The sequence below is a fragment of the Ctenopharyngodon idella genome, chromosome 6, assembly GCF_019924925.1.
Source record: "Ctenopharyngodon idella isolate HZGC_01 chromosome 6, HZGC01, whole genome shotgun sequence".
In the NCBI taxonomy this organism is placed as follows: domain Eukaryota; kingdom Metazoa; phylum Chordata; class Actinopteri; order Cypriniformes; family Xenocyprididae; genus Ctenopharyngodon; species Ctenopharyngodon idella.
The window spans coordinates 19,030,602-19,054,642 of record NC_067225.1 but is presented as its reverse complement, the minus strand read 5'-3'; the positions used below and the strand labels follow the sequence as shown (position 1 = coordinate 19,054,642).

The following is a 24,041-nucleotide window of genomic DNA, read 5'->3' as shown; positions in this document are numbered from 1 at the left end:
AAAATGCCCAGGTAATATTTTAAATCAAAAACAAAAGGAAGAAATAAGAAATTACTTTTTTTTTTTTTTTTTTTTTAATAAAGAAAATATACATTTGTGGTAATAAAACCTGTTTCTAGCATGTTAGCATATTGCTAACATGTTTTAATATGCTGTTAACTTGTTTCTAGCATTTTAGTATGTTACTATCATCTTTCTAGCATGTTTTAACTTGTTGCTAGCTTGCATTAGCACATATTTTAACATGTTACTGGCATCTTTCTAGCTTATTTTAACGTGTTTCTAACATGTTTTAATGCTATCACCTTGTAGCATATTGGTAACATGTTTTAACATGCTGCTAGCTTGTTTGTACTATAATTACTGTAATGGAAAAAATATATATATATATTAATTCAATTGTAAAGTATGTTATATGAATTTAAACAAAAGTATAAAAGAAATTTGGAAAATACTGTCACAAGTAGCCTAAAACCTAAAATGAAAATTTATTTTTCAATTTATTACAGATTAAACATGCTGCTAAAGAAAGCCAATCTGAAGATCAGAGCTGCTATGTGCTGGCCATGAACGAAGGAGCGTGACAAGGACAGGAAGCCAGGCTCAGGAGCCACGCTAAGACAACAGCTTTCACCAAACAGAGAAGATGCTACATAAATGCACATATGCTCACTAGGGGTGTGAAAGAAGCTCGGATCACACATACACACACAGACCTGTTTAGAAGCTTAATTTAGACCCTCTCAAACTAGCTCCAGCCAAAGCTCTGAGGGTCATCACCACCCCATTGGTATTTTAATAAACACTGCAGCCAGGCCTGCCGAGCCGAAGGATGGGCAGGCTGGAGTCTGAACCTCAGGGTGAAGAAGCCAAGCTGCTCTGAGTCACGACCACAACATCATACAGCGAACTGGGCACATGATCACTTACATGTGCATGTTGACAATTTAAAGTCAACATGACATTATAATTTACTTTATTTCAAAACTTTGGGGTCAGTAAGTTTTATTAAAAAAATTATTACTTTTATTCAACAAGGACACATTAAATTGATCAAAAAGGATAGTACACTCATAACCTAAAAGATTTCTATTTTAAAGGGGACCTATTATGCCCCTTTTTATATGTAATATAAGTCTCTGGTGTCCCCAGAATGTGTCTGTGAAGTTTCAGCTAAAAATACCCCACAGGTAATTTATTATAGCTTGTCAAATTTGCCCCTATTTGGGTGTGAGCAAAAACATGCCGTTTTTGTGTGTCCCTTTAAATGCAAATGAGCTGCTGCTCCCAGCCCGCTTTCCAAAAGAGGGTGGAGCTTTAACAGCTCGCGCTTCGGTAGCTCAACAACAACAAAGCTGGAGAATCTCACGCAGCCAAAATAACGATTGTCAGTAACGGTGTTCAGCCTTACATTGTTCAAACCGGAGTCGGACACTGATGGAGAGACTCGGGAAGAAGTTACAACTTTTAGAATGCATCTGGACATTTCTGAATAGTTAGTGGATAAATTTATGTAGTTGCTGTGGAGTTGATTCAACTCATCGACTAGCATGTGCTGTCATGTTAATCTTTTGTGCAAAACCCGTATGGACGCACACTATACACAAGCGTACCTGTTTGCCTAACAGAGCCATACACACCAGGCTAACGTTTATGATTGCTATCAAATGCTGTGAATGGTCTACTATTTTTTTCCAAAATATCGCTCGGACAGAAACGCTCCTTTTTTAGCTATCAAGCTTGCCAGGGTCAACTTGCAGGCTATCCAAGATAACGAGACTCTAAATAGTGTTCTGTGCTCATCTGTGCAGCCAACAACAGAACAGTTAGCATGCTTTGCTCGAACTTTTGCCATTGCCTTAGAACTGGTACACCATTTTCGCTTGCGAAAACAAAATGACGGCACCGTAGGTGGAAACGTGCAGATTAAAGGGTGGTAATATTATAATAAGATCCCCTTCCTACGTCACAAGGGGAGCGAAATCTGGGCAGCTCGTTTTTTCACATGCTTGCAGAGAAAGGCTTGACAAAACAAAGTTACTGAGTTGTCCTTTTAAACATTTTTTGGGTTGGTAGAGGCACCGGGGGCATGATTATAGCACTTAAACATGGAAAAGGTCAGATTTTCATGATATGTCCCCTTTAAAAAAAATACTGTTCTTTTTATTCAAAGAGGACCAAATCAGCATATTAAAATGATTTCTGAACTGGAGTCACAAATTCATTTTTGCCATTACAGAAAAAAAGTAAAATGTATTAAAATAGAAAAATGTTATTTTAAATTGTAATATTTCACAATATTACTATTTATAATGTATTTTGATAAAACAAAAAAAAATACAGCATTAGTGAACATAAAATAAAATTTTTTTACCAACCCTAAAGTTTGGAACAGTAGTGTTTTTGGTGCAGTTTTGATCCCCTAAAGGGACATGGTGGTGAAAATTAAAAAAAAATGAGATCAGAGGAAAAATAATAAGTCAATGCTTTTGTGTTCTCTCGCAAATGAAACTGCCTTTGCTCACAAAATGTTTGTGTTCCTCTGAGAAACTTTGTGTTCGCTCTCAAAACCTTTGCGTTCCTCGCAAAAACTTTTGCGTTCCCTCGAGAAATTTTGCGTTTGCAAACATTTTGCAAGCGAACACAAAATTTCTAAAGGGAATGCAAACCTTGTCCCTTTAGGGGTTCCGCAGGTGCAGTAGAGTATTTTTTTGGTATTATTAAAATAATAACAATAAAGTTTCCCGGAGGAACACAAACATTTTGTGCGAAAAGGCAGTTTCATTTGCGAGAGAACACAAAAGCATTGACTTATTATTTTTCCTCCAATCTCTTTTTTTTTTTTTTTTTTTTCCACCACCATGTCCCTTTAGGGGATCAGAACTGCACCAAATACACCACTGTTCAAAACTTTGGGGTTGGTAAGATTTTTTTTTATCAAAATACATTCCCATCCGACATTTTCTTGTTCAATATACTTTGAAACATTTCAGATTATGGAAGTAAAATGGGTTGCGAATGGCATTCCATGTTGATTTTAAATACACAGCACAGCTGGGTTTAAAGAGCAACAATTAATTTGAGGATTCAGTGGACACCAGTATTCACAACTAAGATTACTTCATAGAAGCCGATTTCTACAGGTTATCAAGATCATACAAATGACAGGTTTTCTATCAAATCTACAGTGTCACTGCCATTTGACTCTCTCTTCCCATTAATCACAGTCCACCATGCATGAAATGGCTTTCTGCTGTGCCCAGTTGTGAACAAATAAGCATTTGTAGTATTCAGGCCATGCTGCATCTAATCAAGTTCTTCAGCTAAACGCTCAGCAATTTAGAGTTTGATTCTAAAATCTGTATGCAAATAGGAAAACCAAGAAGGCAGATCTGGGGAAACACCAGTCTGAGGTAGAGTGAGGAAATTATTAGTATAAAAGAAAGTTAATCGAGGTTTAGGCCTGAATCAACTGCACATTTAGTGGTAGTGTAATGAAACACAACAGACGCTTATATAATCAGTTGAAATAAACAAAAAGATTAAAGTTGTCACATTAGCAAAGTAAAGGCCCAGTAGCCCAATTCTGAATGGAATCAAGCCACATAGGAAGCATAAGAAAGCTATTGTAATCGTTGAAACATGCTGGTCAGTTTGAAACTATAATGTCTGTAATATTGGGAGAAGAAGTGCCCACCCACCTTCAGGTCTGTACTGCGCTATGATGGTGACAGTCTGTCCAGCATTCTTCAGTGCTGCAGCCGCCTGTTCGTGTGTTGCACTGCGGAGGTCCACCCCATTTACCTGCACACACATACAATATTAATGATGTGTACCAAAAATAAACACTGATGCCAAACACAGCCAAAACTTAAAATCTACTGTAAACCTAGAAAACTATTACTGTAAAGAGTATGCTGCTGTGATTAAAAATAGGGATATGCCAAATACAAAGACATTCTGAAATTTTCACTTTTTCAAATCAATGTTTGACTGAAAGTGTTATGTTTATAATGCCATGAAATTACAATGAATAAAATGTTTCAGTAAGACTGAAAAATATAAATTGTGACCATAGACCATAAAACCAGTCATAAGGGTCACATTTTTTAAATTTATGAATAAATAAGCTTTACATTGATGTATGGTTTGTTAGGATAGGACAATATTTGGCCGAGATACAACTATTTGAAAATCTGGAATCTGAGGGTGCAAAAAAAAAAAAAAAAAAATCAAAATATTGAGAAAATCACCTTTAAAGTTGTCCAAAATTAAGTCCTAGCAATGCATATCCACTTCAAAAAATACATTTTTGTTATATTTACGGTAGGAAATTTAAAAAATATCTTCATGGAAGATGATCTTTACTTAATATCCTAATAATTTTTGGCATAAAAGAAAAATTGATAATTTTGACCCATACAATATATTTTTGGCTATTGCTACAAATACAGTATACCCGTGCGACTGGTTTTGTGGTCCAGGGTCACAATTGACAATGAACAACAATTGTTGAAAATGTGATGTTCTTACAGAGATGATACGGTCTCCTTTCCTCAATTCTCCACACAGGTCTGCAGGACCTCCTGCTAATATGAAGGAGATGAAGATTCCCTCTCCATCCTCTCCTCCTACAATGTTGAAGCCAAGTCCTGTGGTGCCCCTATGCAAGACTATTTTCCTAGGCTCCCTAAAAAACAAAACCACCATTACTTAGCTGATTTGAGTGAGAGGTTCTAGAAAGCATGCTTACAAAAATATTTTTCGACTTACAAAAGTGACACACAAACACACACACACACACACACACACACACACACACACACACACACACACACACACACCCCCTAGAGGGAAAAAAAACTAAATCTATTAAAAATTGTTTTCAGTAATTGTAATAAAGCTGTTTAAGTATATAGAATAGCAACATCCTCTTACATTAATTATTTGCCATCTCAGAAAAATAAAAAAATAAAATACATTTGACCACATCTCCCTCTAGTGAACAAAATATAAACTACACAAGATAGACGCTCTTACAAGCTGCAAAGGTGCAGCAAATTTTTACTTTTTATCTGCAGTTAAAATTGTACCTAAATGTGATGTCTGCAATTATTTATTTTTATATTTATAACTATAATTACGATAATTGTATGATGATTTCCAGAAAAGTCTAAACATTATTTAACATTAATTATTGGTGGTGATTTCAAAACATTTGATCATCCTGATCAGCCAAACAGAGAGCCTGACATAATAGTTCAGCCAGTATTTTTGGTGCCAGTGGTGCAAAAATTACTTTTAGATATTAGTTTGTCAATGACAGCACATTTGTGAAGCAGAGGAAAATTAAATGTGAGAGTACATCTAGGAGTCTGTAGATGGCAGCACAGCCTCAAATCACTGGCTCTGTAGCATTTGATGTGTTTTCAAAACTAACCCTCACTCAACATGGCTACAGACATATCTTTTAACCCTTAAAACTCTTTAAGAACAAAGGTTCAGTACAGCATCTGAGTGACACTGACATAAATTTCAGTTATAAAACCGTGTATTTTTATACCCATCCTGTAGAATTAAGTCTTAATTCAAAGCTTATCAGATTTGCCAAATTTGACTTCACAGATTGGTTGGTCATATCATGACGCCAGCTTATGACGTTTGTTTTTAACATCAATATGACGTATTTGTTGAATTCTTCCAATGGGAAATAAATCCCCATGATTAAAGGGGATTAAATATGGTAAAGCACACCAGTCAGTATGTGTGTGTGTCCTTGATAAGCATCTACTTTTCTCTACGGGACAAAATATATGGTGGTCTGGCCAAGATCATCTGCACAGTCTGAGCCGGCTCTCGTAATACTGACGACAACTCTTATGAAATGAGCAAACAAATCAGGTGAATGACAAAGAACAGTCAGCAGGACACCGCAAAGAGGCTTTATCCTAAATGAAGTGATATCTTTAACGGCTCTTCAGAGGACATTTAAAATCTCCAACAAATACTGTGAGTGATCTGCCATATGTCCCTAATACATGTGCCCTTGTGAATGCCCTAAATCAGTGGTTCTCAACCAGGGGGCTGGGGTCCACAGCACAAGGAGGTCTCAAGATGATTTCAAATGATTGAAAATAAGGGAAAACAAGCATTAAAATAAGTTAAAAACAATTATAATTTTTTTTTAATACTTTGAATAAGCAGGATTCTCTGTACAGTCTGTACAGTACACACTGCCCTCCAAAAGTTTGGAAACACCCTAGAAAAGTGGGGTTTTGGACAATATTGGCAGGAATCCTTTTTAATCTGTGATAATTTTGCACTGACAAGGGACAACACAAACTACAAAAACATATTTTATTACATAAACAGTTTATACATAGAAAAAACTTAAATTTTTGACTTAAAATATCCACCATTAGCAGCTATCTGACCTAAACTAACTGGTTCATTGTATTCTAAACTTAATTGGCAATCAATTGTTGAAGCTGTTAAGGTGTGCTGACCCAAAAATCTTTTACAAACCTGGGCCAAGTTTAAAGCAGTAACCAGGCATCACAGCTGGCAAAGGGGCATGTCTGACTTTGACATGTATATATTGCCATTATTATGTAATCAAAATGAAAATTATTATTGCTGGTCTTCAATGATAATGTCAAGTTACTTTAATGTATTTGCACCAAAAAATGATAAGGATTTATGCTGATATCGTCCAAAACCATACTTTGCCAAGGGTGTTTTCAAACTTTTGGAGGGCAGTGTATATGATGTAGTCTACTTTTAAAAATGTGATTTACCTGCAAAATGAATAAAATAAGTGACATAAGAGACTTCTTACAAAAACATTTAAAAAAAAAAAAAAAAAAAATTTATGACTAGTAGTTTACAGCAACACACACATATTGGTTTAATTGAATTTTGAATTCTACTATACTAAACTGACAGCTAAAGGTGTGCACCACTACTAGAAACTGTAGCAGTCAGCCAATCAAAATAGAACTTGCAAGTTTTATCAATTTAAAAGTTCAAATTAAGTCATTTTTGTGCTCAATATTCATCATATGGGTAGTCATAACAAAAATTCTTGTGCCTCAGTAACAGGAAATAAAGGGAACAATCCCTAAAACCTGATATGATTTCCCTTCATAAGGGCAGTAACAGCAGAATGAGGACATACTTACTCATCTAAGACTAATGTGAGTAGTTGTGCATGAGTTTTATATAGTTTTGTAGTATAAAAAAGCCAGAACCATTATGCAGAGATAAAATATGTACTAAAAATGCCATTAACCTTGGGCAGCTTATCTTATGTGTAGAGAAATAATATTCTCTTTAAACATCATACAGTATCTACACCAAAATTATGGAGCTGTCTTCACACCAAGCTACATGTAATGAAACCTATATAGCATTATCTTCCAAATTTCAGGAGGGTGATACAGAGAAAAGAAGCATCAGGAAACAAAAAAAAAGCAGCCGAAGATGTGATGAGAGCGAGTGAGATCAAAGGATACAACTATATAGAAACAGTTTAAGAGACAGTCATTATCTGTATTAACTTTCACTTGAAATAAACGATCATTTCACTTCGCAAGGGCAAGGAATCATAATGCAGAATAAGAACTGCACAGATGACCCCTGAAGCAGAAGCCATCGAATGTAACAGTATGGCAAAAGGATGTCATGATTAGGAGGACAAAGAAATTGGGAGGGCAAAGGCTCACCTTGTGATCTCATCATCTCCCTGCATGCCTTTTGAGATAGGAGAGTACCGAGATGGGGTGGCGGGGGTTAATGACTGACTCAGATAGCTTTGGGTGCTGATATGGTTCTCCATGTGCTGGGAATAGGCTGAAAATACAAAACACAAAAATATGATTTTATTGGCGTAATGATGAAAACTCATTTGACATTGTTTTAAGAGGACAGTACCCCAGAATCTTAATATGATTGCACCAGTCATAAGTATTAATGCGGAAAATTACATTTACAGACTTGCCGAAGACTAGACCTCTCTTATACACTGCTGTTCACAAGTTTGGGATCATTAAGATTTTTTAAATGTTTTTGAAAGAAAAAAAGTCTCTTATGCTTACCAGGGCTGCGTTTATTTGATCAAAAATACAGTACAAACAGTACTATTGTGAAATATTATTACAATTTAAAAAAAAAAAACTTATTATTATTATTTTAACCTCTTTTAAAATGTAATTCATTCCTGTGTTGGCAAAGCTGAATTTTCAGCAGTCATTACTCCAGTTTCAAAATTTTGAAGGATCCTTCAATATTATTCTAATATGCTGATTTGGAGATCAAGAAACATTTAGTATTATTATCAATTTTGAAAACAGTTTTGCTACTTCATATTTTAATGTTTTTGTGATGCCTCTTTTTCAAGATTCTTTGATGAATAGAAAGTTCCACATTACATCAAGCTCCGAAAAGGACCAAAAGAACTCATAAAAGAAGTCCATTTGACTTCCAACTCTTCTGAAGACATACTGTACAATAGCTTTGTGTGAGGAACAGGCTGAAATCTGTTAAATCTCATTCTCCATTTTACATATTCTGGTGGGCCATTTTGGTTACAACACTTGATACCGTTTGGCATAAATCACATCAAACCTTGAGCAATGCACCAACACATTGTTTTTGCATATGATATTTCAGAGCTTTGGTAACGAGAGCATTGAATAATTAACAGAATTTCAGGCTGTTCCTTAAACAAATCGATCATATGGTTTCACTTTTTTTATATATATACAAAAAAAAAAAAAAAAAAATACCATAAAAGGTCACTATAAACTGTCCTTGTATGAAAAGGAACAGCAAAAAGATTCAGTAACACTTTATTTTACAGTGTCATTGTTACACACGTTACATGTAGTTACTGTAGTAATAACTATAAATTATGCATAATTACATTAACCCTAAACCAAACCCTCATCCAAACCCTAACCCTATAGTAAGTGCATGTAGTTAATTATTATTACTCAGTACTTAAATGTATAATTACAGTGTAACACAGACACCTTAAAATAAAGTGTAACCAAAGATTCTTCAAAAATCCCTTGTTGCTTTCCACATAAAAAATAACAGTAACACTTCTATTTTTGTGTCCTTGTTACATGTATTTACTGCAGTATGCATAATTACAAGCAACTAACACTAAACCAAACCCTAAGTACATGTTGTTAATTAATATTACTCATTACTTGTGGAATTAAACTGTAAATGGCCAATGCAAATGACCAAATTAACAACATAGGCATTTTTGTAGCTTAAACACTAGAGAATGTAGCTAGCTAGTCATAAGTTTGATTTCCAATGAATCCATAAACTGTATATAAATATAAATGTATATCTTGAGCGCAATTATACTGGAAAGAAGCATCTGCCAAATGCATAAATGTAAATGGAACAACATGAGGGTGTGTAAATAATGGCAGAAATTTCATTTTCTGAAAACAAAATCCTTTTAAATCTCTATAATAGATGTCACTACTTTAAAAGATGTGTCCTTATTTCACTGTGTCAGATGTAAAGTGTAATAAAGTCAAGGGTACGCACTGGGCAATTACTAACTGCAGACATCGACAACCCATTTATTTAATTCTCATCAAACAGTCCTTCACGTGTCAAAGCTCTACTCGGTGCCTGACTGGCTGACAGATATAATGAAATGGGATCACTAATGAAATTGTTCTGTTTACGCCTTCCTTGAAAAATCACATTGTACGCACTCACATGACCGAGACAGTGTTGTCTACATGTGCAGATATCCTTATGCGGCTTTAAAACTCCCTCTGCAACACTTGCACACGCACTCATTTCTACATATACTAATGCTGTATTTGCCGGATGGGGGAGCTGGCCACGTGATGTACTTCATGATTAAATGTGCTTTTGTCCTTCATGCCTTTAAGCCCTAATGACAGCTTCCTTTCTCAGGATCTAATGCTGGGGGATCTGGCCTGCCTCTGGAACATCACCAAGGTGCTACATTATCGACTGCCATCACTCAGCACTTTGCACAGTCAATTTTAGTGGCCGTCCTCACGAGTTGCTGCCCCCATCACTAGAAAGTGCTGTCTATAGCAACTTTGAGGTGAGATGTAGGCCATAAGTGAGGATGGACACCAGCGCAAGACCACAGAACTGAGAACATAACGTCCCAATGCTGTTATTTTCTATGTAGATAATAGACTTTGTCTAAAAAATCTACAAGAATACAGTATGTTTCAGGATAAGCTTACTTACAGCTGGTGACATCGGGAGGAACGTAACTATCATTCATAAAGACACTAGTAGGTTTCGCCACTTTTAAATAGACAACATCAGGGGTGTTTTTCAAGGCAGCCACGGCATCTTCATGAGTGACCTCTTCAAGGCAAGCAGCATTCACCTGTAACAGATGAATGTATCAGATGTCTCTTCTAATATAATTTACTAAATTCAGTAAATAGTAACGTTTTTACTTACAGCCAGAAGTTTATCCCCAATCTGCAGCCTTCCATCTTTGTGGGCAGTTCCTCCCTCAATGATTTTGGTGATATAAATACTGTTGTCCCCAGGAATATGTTGGTTCCCAACTCCTCCAGCTATACTGAAACCTAGACCTGTCAACAGAGTTCAGAGTAAACCATTTTCTGAACCATTTCCTAATGTGAATTATAGTGATTACACAAAAAGACATTGCAGGCTTTTATTTTGTAATCTTTAGATGAGAAATGACTTTACCTTTAGGACCTTTTACCAGCTTTACATCCATTATTTTTTCTGAGACGGCTTTTCTTCTTCTGACGTACAGTCTGACAATGCAGCCTGCCTCCTTCAGAGCCTCCACAGCATTGCTGTGAGTTACATCTCTCACATCTACATCATTTACCCGCAGTATACAGTCATTAACTCTGTACAGAGAGAAGGAGGGGGAACAATGACTAAACAGTTAAAAGAAACTAGTATAAATCACAGTGATAAAGTGCCTTTAAAGTAATTACAACCAATCAAAACACTAAATGTGTGTATAAACACATTATCTATCATTGTTTTACACCACAGACACAAGCTGCATGTAAGAGAAGCAGCAGCACAACTGCGTTCCGTTTTCACACTAACAGAGCAACAGTTCTATACAGAAAGTAATGTGATTTCCGTGTTACTACACTGAGTAAACAGCAATTACATATGTAACCCCTCACCCAGGTCCTACTCCGTTACACTCACCCCCCTAAACCTCACTCCCATCCGGGTCACGGCACCAATGTAACCCCTCACCCAGGTCCTCACCCCACTCTGTGCGGGCCTCGAACCTGGGTCTCCGGCGTGGGAGTCAGACGCTCTAACAAGTATGAACTAACAATGAACAATAATTATTAATCTTAGTTAATGTAGTTAACTAATGTTAACAAATGAAATGAGGAGGGGAATCATATTTACATGGTAACACTTTACAATAAGGATCATTAGTTAAACATTAGTTAATGTATTAACTAACATGAACTAACCACGAGCAATACATTTGTTACTGTATTTACTAATCTTCGTTAACGTTAGTTAATGAAAATACAGTTGTTCATTGTTTGTTCATGTTAGTTCACAGTGCATTAACTAATGTTAGCAAGATTTTAATAATATATTAGTAAATGTTGAAATTTACATTAACATAGATTAATAAATGCTGTATAAGACCAGTTCATTATTACTTCATGTTAACTAATGTAGTTGACTAATATTAACTAATGAACCTCATTGTAAAGTGTTACCATTTACTTCCACATGGTTATTAAATTTACACTAAACCCAAAGCCCAGAGTTAGGGAAGACTATAACCTTCTTAATAATCTGGATTAAGTCAGATTTACTGTTCCGTAGACTTTTTTTTTTTTTTTTTAATTAATTAATTTATTCAGCAAGGACGTATAGAGCATTTGGATGTTTGCAAACAGCAATAATGTGTTTTGTATATCTGCAATATCCCGCAATTTTGACTTTTTTTCTCATAATTGTGATTGTGAATTGTACACTATATTGCCAAAAGTTTTGGGACGCCTGCCTTTACGTGCACATGAACTTTAATGACATCCCATTCTTAATCCGTAGAGTTTAATATGGAGTTGGCCCACCCTTTGCAGCTATAACAGCTTCAACTCTTCTGGGAAGGCTTTCCACAAGGTTTAGGAGTGTGTTTATGGTAATTTTTGACCATTCTTATAGAAGTGCATTTGTGAGGTCAGGCACTGATGTTGGACTGATGTTGTGAGCCTGGCTCACAGTCTCCACTCTAATTCATCCCAAAGGTGTTCTATCGGGTTGAGGTCAGGACTCTGTGCAGGCCAGTCAAGTTCCTCCACACCAAACTCGTTCATCCATGTCTTTATGGATCTTGCTTTGCGCACTGGTGTGCAGTCATGGAACAGGAAGGGGCCATCCCCAAACTGTTCCCACAAAGATGGGGGCATGAAATTGTCCAAAATGTCTTGGTATGCTGAAGCATTAAGAGTTCCTTTCACTGGAACTAAGGGGCCAAGCCCAACCCCTGAAAAACAACCCCACACCATAATCCCCCCTCCACCAAACTTTACACTTGGCACAATGCAGTCAGGCAAGTACCGTTCTCCTGCTAACCGCCAAACCCAGACTCGTCCATCGGATTGCCAGACAGAGAAGCGTGATTCGTCACTCCAGAGAACACGTTTCCACTGCTCCAGAGTCCAGTGGCGGCGTGCTTTACACCACTGCATCCGACGCTTTGCATTGCACTTGGTGATGTAAGGCTTGGATGCAGCTGCTTGGCCATGGAAACCCATTCCATGAAGCTCTCTACGCACTGTTCTTGAGCTAATCTGAAGGCCACATGAAGTTTGGAGGTCTGTAGCTATTGTCTCTGCAGAAAGTTGGCGACTTCTGCGCACTGTGCACCACAGCATGCGCTGTCCCCGCTCTGTGATTTTACGTGGCCTACCACTTTGTGGCTGAGTTGCTGTTGTTCCCAATTGCTTCCACTCTGTTATGATACCACTAACAGTTGACTGTGGAATGTTTAGTAGTGAGGAAGTTTCACGAATGGACTTATTGCACAGGTGGCAACCTATCACGGTACCACGCTTGAATTCACTGAGCTCCTAAGAGCGACCCATTCTTTCACAAATGTTTGTAGAAGTAGTCTGCATGCCTAGGTGCTTGATTTTATACACCGGTGGTCATGGAAGTGATTGGAACACCCAAATTCAATGATTTGGAGGGGTGTCCCAATACTTTTGGCTATATAGTATATATCTCACAATTGCGAGTTTAAAGTCAGCTTTAAAGTTAGCTTCAAAGGGCGTCTTCAATGACAGAATTCTTTAAAATTGAAAGCTTTTTTTTGCATTACGATTCTGACAGCCAGTGGCACTAGAAGATATTTTTTCCCTTTATTCTGTGGATCTCGCCCGTTTTCCACAAAAATATTAAGCAGCAGTTTTTTTTCCAACATTGATAATAATAAGAAATGTTTCTTGAGCATCAAATCAGCATATTAGAATGATTTTTGTAGGATCATGTGACATTGAAGACTGGAGTGATGGCTGCCAAAAATTTATCACAGGAACAAATTATATTTTAAAATATAATAAAATACAAAACAGTTATGTTAAATTGTAACCATTTCCAATTTTCACACTACAGCAGAAGTATAAGTGCAAGTATAAGTGTTTAAGTGTTAAGTGTAAGAAGTATGTGTTTTTTTTCTTTAAATGAAAAAAGTGAGTGTGACAGTCTGAAGGTGTTTGAAAATGAGCTTGTACCACGCTCTGACAGAACCACCAGGCGCTGCCCGAGGGAACGTGGCCCTGTATGCTAGCATCCTGCGTGCTTAGCAGATTGCAAAAGATTATGTTGACAAATTTGTAGTGCATTTTCAATGTTTTCTGCTGAATTCAGCACTCTACATGTGGCAAAAAAAAAAAAAAAGGTTCAGCAATCAAAACTATCAACAACTACACTTCTGCAGCTACACATCACTGTGCTACTTATGCTGCTAACTTGTAACCTGTTTATATTGGCTCAAATAAACATGCACTGCTTATGTGTGTGATGTGAAACAGGCCTAAGGAGACATTAATCTGAACTTGCCCTTTGTGGGTAATAATATTCTCTGACCTGAGTCTGCCATCTTGTGCGGCAGCTCCTCCTGGGATGATCTTGGTGATAAAGATGCTTGGGTCCTCACCGATGTGGGGGTTATCGGTACCGCCTGCAATACTGAAACCCAGGCCCGAGTTCCCCTGTAGGGAGGAAGAAAAAAAAACATGTCAAAACAAAAAAGATAAAATGTCAACCAAAGAAAAAAATAGCCCCATAAGCATAATGACATTACTAAATACAAAGCAAAATCAAAGGAGAAATATGTGTGCATGCAAATGCAAATGTTACAGCCAATTTATCTGTTAATTTGCTTTAGATATATATTCAATTCAGTACAGTATAATGAGAATCTAAGTTTGCATTAGTTTGTAATTAACGCATTAGGTGTCATGAATTAATAAATTATTAATGTTTATTTATAAATGTAGTATTATAAATAGTATTGTTCATTGTTAGTTCATGTTAGTTCATTGTTAGTTCATTGTAGTTCAAGTAGAAATATAATTTAATAAATTCTGTATTGTCCTAAGACTGTAGTTCAAGCTTTTTTGAGGTCTGTTAACAGGAGTCTGTCGTCTCTTTCTAAAAGTGGCAATTACAAACCCTGAGCATGAAAATTTTACCTCTTTTATTGTACAATCATGATGCAGTTTTATTCAGAGCCTCCATAAAAATGACATCTACCTTTAAATATTATGTCATATATACTTTTATACATGGTGTATTGTAAATCCTACTGACATTGTAAGCAATTCCAGCTATTTTTTTTTTCCCACTGTCAGCGCAATCTTACCCGTTCAAGTGTAATTTCTTCATATTCATAATCAGCTTCTGTTCCATTCACCTGAAAGTTTTAACAAAAAGACTTTTGTCAATATACAATGTCAAAATATATAGAGATGAGCACATGCCCTCCTCTATGAGTGTCACCCAAAAACATTTATCAGTTCTGCAAGTTTGTAAAATTCAGGAGGATTTTTAGTGATTACTTTTTGCTTTTTGACTCCAGATTTTTTTTTTTTTAATTAGATGTTTTTTAATTAGATGTAAATTTTTTTTTTTTAATGATTTTTTTTTTTTTAACGAACAATTATGTCCGCCAGTTTAAGTTATTTTAAGACTGATTGCTGCCTTTTCACAAAGACTAAGACAAAGACAAACCTTTTGGAGGAATTGTTGTAAATGTATTTTTATTTGTTGATTTCTCACCATTTGGCAATTAAACTGCATTTTTTTCTTATGAAATACTGAAAATATAGTTAATGCCACTGTTAAGGAACCAGAACCAGAATCAAAAAGAGAAATCAGAACCAAATTTGCTTATTTCCTTTTAATTCGCACCACTAATCGTCTATTATTGAAATGCACAATATAATACTGTAGATTATTATAGACAAGACACATAAGCTGTCACTAGGGTGGTTATCCTTTCAAAAGTTACACCTTTGTACCTTATTTACCCCTAAACAGCGCATATTAGTATTATTAGGGGACCTATTATGCAAAATTCGCTTTTGCATGGTGTTTGGACATAAATGTGTATTGGCAGTGTGTGTACACAACAACCCTAAAATGATAAAAATCCAACTATTCCTTTTTTTTTGTAATCCCCATAAATCATAACCAGTGTCTGAGAACAAGCTATTTCCAGAGTCCTGGCAATGTGACGTCACATTAGCCACAGGCCCCGCCTACGAATGTTGACAGACACTGCTGTTTAAACATAGCGTCGCCCTGAGCGAGTTTACAGCGAGTTGTACAGTCCGCCATTGCTGCATTGACGAGAACGTTTCCCAAGCATTTTAGGTGTTCTGTAGCTGGATGGATTAATCCACATAGCTCTCTCCATTTACTCCTGAAATCTGAGCCGCTGAAGACGAGGTGAATTCATTTTGTTTTTGAAGAAAATGCTCCCTCAACTGCACTGAAATTCGTTTATGTCTGTGCGAATCATTTCACACCGGACTGCTTTGTGAACCAATGTACAGACAATACAAAGGGACAATACAAAACAGAGTCTCCAGAGTGAAACTGGATAAGGCAGTAATAAAGGTGAGAGCACTTTATTACAGTTCATCTGAGTTGATTTACGGATATAAAGTTTACCAGTTTATTAAGCACCACCCGAAAAGGCATAAGGTCTTTATATATTTGTTTACTGTTAGTTGTAACGAGTGTTTCTGTGTACTTTGCTGTGTATGTTGATGATAATGCAAGGGAGAGAGTTTATGGATAATATTTTCTAGAGTGAAAACAGACGCTTCATATTTTGTGTGAAGTACAATAAACGTTATAAAACTCATCTGTAAACTGGCTTGTACTAATATAGTGGATAAAAACAAGAAGATAATAACCGTAATTAAACTAAACTATACCTGTTCTATCTCCATGCAGCATATATTCGCAGTTTCTGCGTCCTGACTGAATCCTGACAGGAGAGAACGAGCTCTTGAAGCTCCGCCCTCTTAGGCCGAGGGCAGCAGCTCATTTGCATTTAAAGGGCACACACTCAAACGGCGCGTTTTTTCCTCAACCCCAAAAAGTGGCAATTTTAACATGCTATAAAAATTATCTGTGGGGTATTTTGAGCTAAAACTTCACATACACATTCTGGGGACATCAGAGACTTATTTTACATCTTGTAAAAGGGGGCATAATAGGTCCCCTTTAAAGGTTAATATTAGTACCTTTTGAAAGGGTACCGCCCCAGTGACAGCGTTATTGCTGTTGTTTTGTTGTTCATCAGCAGGAATATTCATTTAATAATTTGGCTTGCTTATGTTTTCAACAACCAATAAGTATTACTCTGCGTTCCATATATAGTAAATCCACTCTGCAAAATTCCTCAGATTTTCTGCAAAAATAAGCAGAAAGAGTGAAAAAGAAGTCTGCAGACTCCATCTGGGACTGATTATGGGCAAAAATAATCTTATATAATAAAAAAAAAAGTTGTTGCTAGGAAAGTGCTCTAATTATGTAAGAACAAACTGTTTGGAAAAGTCTCAGTGTTTTCTCTTTCCACTCCTTACATTTCACCTCTATTGGTACCACAGTTCTTGGCGCTTAAGTACTCAGGCAGCATTACATCTCTTGCCAATTACAGTGAATTTCAGCCAGAGAGGCCACAGAAACCAAATCTATGAAGCACACAGACACTAGCTGTCGGCTCAACACACACTGCAGTCCACTCGTTTTCAACATTCTGGGTTCAGCACAAGTATCAACAAGCATTTGGGGCATAATGTTGATTACCACAGTAAAAAAATGTAGACTTGTCCATCAATAAATGTCACATTAAGACAATCAATGAAAGTACACCAGGGAATACACTTTAAAACACAATGTTTTAAAAGTAACCGTAACTTAAACACCTACTGACCTTGTGTGTGTAAAACTATATCCAATTTACAAAGTCATGACTATGTAAACACCCAGTAAATTTCACATGATATGGGCAAGGATACCAGAGAGAGAGTGTGTAACATGGAGCAAACATCACTCAGAACGAGTTGAACTTGAGGTTTCATTTAAATGAGGCTGGATAGCTGTCCTTTTATACGAAACACGAGGATCTCTGTTGGACTAAATGCTTGAGATGAACGAAAACCAGACTGCGCGATGAGACCAAAAATCAGCATCAACGCATCAGCGTTTAGATATTTGTGTGGTTCTGGAGGATCTGCTTTAAGCTTCTAAATGACATTTAAAGACCTTAAATACTAAACATTTTGCCCTCTCTTTCTGTAACTGCAGCTGAAAACATCTGTTTGTGACATCAATGGTGTTGGGGGTGGGGTTTAAAGGGGGGTGAGAGATGTACGTCAATACTGACACTGCCCAATACAGCATTATACTCTAATCATGCCACCAGCTCTCAGTGTGATACTACAATAACATTCATGCATTGCTTAAAAGCTTTTCCTCTTTTGTATCAGATTTAAAAGGATATAAAATATCCAAAAAGGCCTTTTCGGTTTGGCATCACTACATATATTAAACAGATTGTCACAGTTATGAAGTTAATTCCATTGACAATAACCTTTAGTTTTTCTTTGGGAGCCATTTAGAGGTTTTCAGCACTGTTAAACTGTATGCTGCTGATAAACATGCTGTATATATGGCCAAAAACAACCAGCCACAGGGATCAAAGCCAATATAGGCATTTACACGATCAATATCAGACTATTACTACAGTATATCTACGTACTGTAAGATAACAATCAAAACAGACGTACTTGCACAAGGAGTTGTTCAACATCAACATTGGCCTTTATTCTGTATTATTAAAGACCATTTGGATTTTGTATACCACAAGCCAGATAACTATAAATCCGCCAGCTGGACTGCTGGCAGACTCAATATCAAAAATGCTTGATCCCTGGGTAATACAATGCAGAAAAATCCTGCGCTTTTGAGGAGTTATTTTCCAGATAACATCAAAGCAGAACAAATACCAAAATAGTTACAATGACCCTTCAAATTCCTAATTTGACCTAGATTTTACCTCAATTACAATAATGTGTTTATTTTAACAGTCAAAGTTTTTTGTTGTTTACTGTTGGTGAGTACCGACTCTATACATTTAAAGGTAGGGTAGGCAATTTTTTTTTATAAACAATTTTTGTTATACTGGTTGAAACTCTTCACACCCTCATAGCAATCAATAATAGAAGTGGTCTAAATATTAAAATATATATCTTGTACATGTTCATCCAATCATTGCATTCGGTCTGAATGCAATGATACGATGTCCTACCTGCCTGTCAACATATGTATTTCCATACCTCCGCACACCCTGCTCGCACAGACATCACACGTCATCAGCGCGTTCCATGAGGCTATGCAGAGTTGTAGACAGACCGTCACCGAGCGCCACAAACAAACAGCAGCCGCCTTTTACAGTTCCTCCTGAAGCAAAACAACAAGCTTATGCTGCGTTCACGCCATGTCATAACCGTAATTACGAGATGGCAACCCGTGACGTTCACGTCCTCAAACTCGGATTTATGCGTTTCTATTTCAACACTATCAACGGCAAAATGAATCTGCAGCAGTCAGGTGGTACAAGTAAGAGCTCTGTAAGTTGTTTATGTTCATTATTAGTGTAAAGTTATGTGCTTTGAGACACAAGGTAATTTAACGCTGTCTCTCGTGACGCTTTGCAGGCTTTGAAGAGAGCTCTGAAGAGCTCTTTCTATTGTTAGTGGGGACTCGAACCCCGGTCCGCCGCCATGGGAGTCGGGTGCTCTAACAAGGAGGCACAAGATCGCAGTCTCTAGCGTCAGTCGCTAGAGCACCTCTTGAGATCAGGGGAGAGTTGTTTACATGCACAGCTCTTACCGGCCTACATCCGTTACACTCACCCCCCCTAAACCTCACTCCCATCCGGGTCACGGCACCAATGTAACCCCTCCTGTTCAAACCGCCCGCTCTAAGCTGGACTCGAACCCGGGTCTGCCAGCATGGGAGTCGGGCACTCTAACAAGGAAGCACAAGAGCGTCAGTCGCTAGAGCACCTCTTGAGATCAGGGGAGTGATGTTTACACGCACACTTCTTACCAGCCTACATCCGTTACACTAGCCTCTCTGAAATTGCCTACCCTACCTTTAATATTACTGGATGAATCTCCTCAATGTCTTTGGGTTTCATTCACTAAATTGCTAATTTTTGTTACAGCAAGTATGATTTTTTTAAAATTATAATTCAAGTGCAGATCTACTTTTTTTAACATTTACAACTACTGAAACTCAAACTACACACAAAAACCACAGACAACCGACATCCTTAGAAACATCCAATGTTAAGCCATATGGCAAAAAAGTGAAGCTCCAGTACTGATAGTGTGGAGTATTTAATGAGGTCAGTCAAGAGTTCCTCATGGTCATTTCTTTATAGACTTTAGCTCTATCTCATTCAGATATCTCTAGTGTTCAGAGTCTTTGATGAAGGATGACAGAAGTCAGCTCAGCAGGCTTTCTGGCTCTGGATGTATAGGATTATCAGACGCTGCTGAGACTGAGAGAAGAATGAGGTTGAAGAAGTGTCATGGGACCCTAAATGTCAACCGCAGTTAAATCCCCATGCAAGCTAGATCAAGGAAACTCCATAACATCTAAAATTACATATTTTGAGGTTCCCCAACAGTATAAGACAAAGAAATCTAAAAATGATCTCCTAAATACAACCATTTTAAACATTGATAATAATAAAAAATGTTGCTTGAGCACCAAATCAGCATATTAGAATGATTTCTGAAGGATTATGTGACACTGAAGATTGAAGTACTGGCTGATAAAAATTCAGCTTTGCCATCATAGGAATAAATTACATTTTAATAGGAAACTGCGTTTTTATTGTAGTGCTATTTCGTACTATTTTCATCAAATAAATGCAGCTTTGGTGAGCCTCAAAGACTATACTTTCAAAAACAAGATTTTACAAAAAAAAAAAAAAAAAAAAAAAGTATATTCAATGTAATATTTAATATTTTTGTAGTGACAGTTAAAAGGACCTTCTTTAAAGTCAGTGAATATTCTACAAACTGAACAACATTCCGCAATAATTTAACCCTACACAAAGTGCAGTACATGAAGAGATAAATCACTTACATATGGACTTACATAGGGTGAGGTGTCAAGGCTTTCTGTGTTCACCACCACCGGTGCTGGGCTTGCCTGCAAAAGAAATTATTCATTAATACTTGAGCTGATATGAATCAAGACCCACAACTGTGCACATTGCTTCTTGTCCCTAACCTACTGAGAATGAAATAGTGAAATGAACAGTTAACTATTAAAAAGATAAAAAAAAAAAATTAAAAAAAAAGACCCAATAAAAAGCATCACTTACTCTTGGCATGCTGATACAGTATTATTCTGGCATTTGCAAGAGATTAACAGCACAGCCTGTATCCATACACAGCATAACATACTGCAGAATATGCAATAAAGTGGCATAACAAACCAGCGCAGACCTAATCCTTCAGCAATCATGTATCACACGCTTCACTTGCACAATTGCTTTTGAGGTACAAGTGCGCATCAGCAATATAACATGGCATTCTCTCTTGTAATCTCTCTAAGTCAAGAGGACCATCGTTGAGTGGGTGGAGTGAAAACATGAGGGAAAAAAAAGACCTGTGACGTGGGTGCTGGAATGGCAGTGGTCTCGGCTGGGACGGGTGGGATAGGGATCACAGGGATTATGGGAGCGGAGGGAGGAATGACATCTGCCTGCTAAACAATGACAGTGGAGGTCAAAGGTCAGACCAGATGACACACAGCAGTACTGTTTTTTTAAAAGAGAATTCGTGTAAAAAAAAAAAAAAAAAAAAAATCAATTTAAACAGACATTGAACAGAATTGAGAACGGAGAGGGAGAGGAGATGAGGTAATGAAAACACAATATAATAAATAAAATAATCATATGACTGATTTAGCCTGTAAATTAAGACTTTGAAATGTATTTTTATTAGCTAAAGTCTCTGAAAATATTCAATTTACATCATTCACAGCATAAAAGTTAGATCATAAAGGGTGGAAAAAAGAAAGAGTGAAAAGATCTTACAGATAAGCTTTAAAAGTATAGTTTACTGAAAAATGAATATTCTAAAAATATTAACTCTCATGTTACTTCAATTCTGCATTTTTTTTTTTTTCAGTGAAACACAAAAGGACAATTTTGAAGGATAGTGACAAATGATTACTAATAATATTGATGGCCACTATGAACTGTTGTTAAAAACCACTTGAACGGTCATAATTCTCTTTTTGTGTTCCACAGACAAAAAAATAACAGCATACAGTTTTGGAATGACATGAGGGTAAGTAAATAATGACAAAAATTTCATTTTGATGTGAAACACTCAAAATAATATTTACTGTATTCATTTGTATTAGCAAAGGAGCTTTAAAAGTGTAAACTGTGATAGAATCCCCATCAATGTAAATGTCAGGATTTGTGATGCTATTTTGTGACTCACTTTGTGACAAACCTTTCTTTAGACTTAACCATTAAGTTAACTGAAAAAAATACTTTTTTTGTGTGTGTTTCAAGGGTTTATGCCTGGTATTAAGATGCGTTTTAGCCGATCAGATCACAAGTAGACAAGGCAGACACATACCGGTTTAAACCTTGTGTTTTAATAATCTGTCTCTTTTGTCCACTTTCAACCATTTCTGTCCTGATTTCTTCGATGGGAGGATCTATAGGCAGGTAAACGTATGTCTTTTTTTTTTCAGATGTTTCGATATAATGCACAAAAGACACTTGCGCAATTTACATATGAACGCGACTGGAGATGACAGAAAAAATATGGAGAGCATCAACTTTAGTTTCTGCTCTGATAGCTGCAAGACCTCCTTGAACGCTGTGAATGTGTGTTAGAAATCATGAATGGTGAGAGAACATTGTGCTTGGTATGTTTTTCCTCTTCAAATCAAACTTTGGTCTTCAGCCAACAAACTTTAAATCCAGTTTGGCTAGCTCGCTTCCCATAATGTTTACGCGTTAGGTCAGTAGGCGGAGAGTAGGTGGTCTTTTGTGGCTGTTCGAACGCATTCGACCACATGAGCTTTTACACCACGAAGGCAATGTGTTTTCGACTACCTCTGGAAGTGGTCGAAAATGGACAGACTCAAAATATTTTAGACGCTGTTTACACCTGTATTTAGAGTCATCCAGTTGTGATCGGATTGACGTAAATGCTTCTTAATACCAGATGTAAACAGGGCCCAAATTCAACAGAGCTAAAAAATAAAATTCCAGTCCAGCAATCAGCATCCTGTTGTGCAGGGCTGTGAAGGATTAGCTCTTCCTTTTGAATATGAAATTAGCTGCCAAGGTGTCAATCAGCGGTCTGTAAGTTTAAGTGAGTCATTTTCATTTCTGCAGGTTGAAAATGTGTGCCAGCTAGAGAAACTTCAGGCTACATCGCACTGGAACTAAACAGTCTACATTATAACAATTGCTAAGCAAAACTAAAGTGCACTGTGACCAATTGCTATTTGGAAAATAATAGTTAAAAGAGACAAGAAAAAAATATCCAACAATTCCTTTTAAAAAGAATTATGCAAATCAATCCAGCTTTACAACCATACAGAACAGTTTTGATTCCAGAAGTATAAAGCCAAGCACATTAAAATATATTTTAATGCCATGATTTCAGAATTAGTTCCCATGACTTGTTCATTTGTGGCCACGTATTATTCATTTGTTCCCTCGTTTTAGATAAATTGTGGCCATACTGTAGTAATTAGTTGCCTCATTGGCCACAATCTAACCAAATCAAAATGAATAAATTAACTACATTAAAAGTAATAAGTTGCAGGAACAAATCCTTAATTTATGACCACTAAATCTTTTTTTTTCTTCTTTTTTTTCCCTGTGCAGTCAAGTCATGTGCAGGGCTCTGTATGGAAGTACATTTCACCATTCATTTTTTTTTTTATAGGCGTAGGAGACTGACAGGGAAGATGAAAAATTGTTGAATAAAGTCATTATTTTTGTTTTGTTTTTGCGCACAAAAAGTATTCTCGTCACTTCATAACATTAAGGTTGAACCACTGTAGTCACGTTGACTATTTTAACGATGTCTTTACTACTTCTCTGGACCTTAAATGTGGTAATTTCGTTGCTTTCAACAGGAGATAAAAAAAAACTCGGATTTCATCAAAAATATCTTTGTGTTCCGAAGATGAACAAAGGTCTTGCGGGTTTGGAACAACATGAGGGTGAGTAACTAATGACAGAAATTTCATTTTTGGGTGAACTAACCCTTTAATAGTCAAAAGATTTATGTTGACAAACAGCTAGCCAGCAAGGTAGCTAGCTAATGTTAGCTAGCATTACATAGCCTCTTGTTAATTTTCAAAACCCTTTTGCCTCAAAATTCCATGATATTTCCATGGTGGAA

General features: G+C 36.7%; 1 protein-coding gene across 37 annotated transcripts in view; it reads right to left on the bottom strand.

Annotated features, from left to right (window-relative positions):
- The window catches only part of dlg1a (discs large MAGUK scaffold protein 1a), a 133,686-nt gene that overhangs the window by 26,788 nt on the left and 82,857 nt on the right, over positions 1-24,041 (bottom strand). For 11 of the 37 annotated variants that reach the window (XR_007930535.1, XR_007930536.1, XR_007930537.1 and 8 more), the window contains 10 exons: positions 21,265-21,363; positions 20,737-20,802; positions 14,921-14,971; positions 14,143-14,267; positions 10,741-10,910; positions 10,483-10,619; positions 10,261-10,405; positions 7,725-7,851; positions 4,534-4,690; positions 3,702-3,804 (listed from right to left, as the gene is read on the bottom strand). Coding sequence is in view for 34 of the 37 variants with exons in the window: in XM_051896252.1 (XP_051752212.1) it covers positions 3,702-3,804; positions 4,534-4,690; positions 7,725-7,851; positions 10,261-10,405; positions 10,483-10,619; positions 10,741-10,910; positions 14,143-14,267; positions 14,921-14,971; positions 20,737-20,802; positions 21,265-21,363 (1,180 nt within the window). In the remaining 3 variants the exon portion in view is untranslated. Of the gene's footprint in view, positions 1-3,701; positions 3,805-4,533; positions 4,691-7,724; positions 7,852-10,260; positions 10,406-10,482; positions 10,620-10,740; positions 10,911-14,142; positions 14,268-14,920; positions 14,972-18,911; positions 18,954-20,736; positions 20,803-20,977; positions 21,002-21,264; positions 21,364-24,041 lie in introns of those variants that run through there. The other 26 variants (XM_051896259.1, XM_051896267.1, XM_051896268.1 and 23 more) reach the window with 7 other exon arrangements.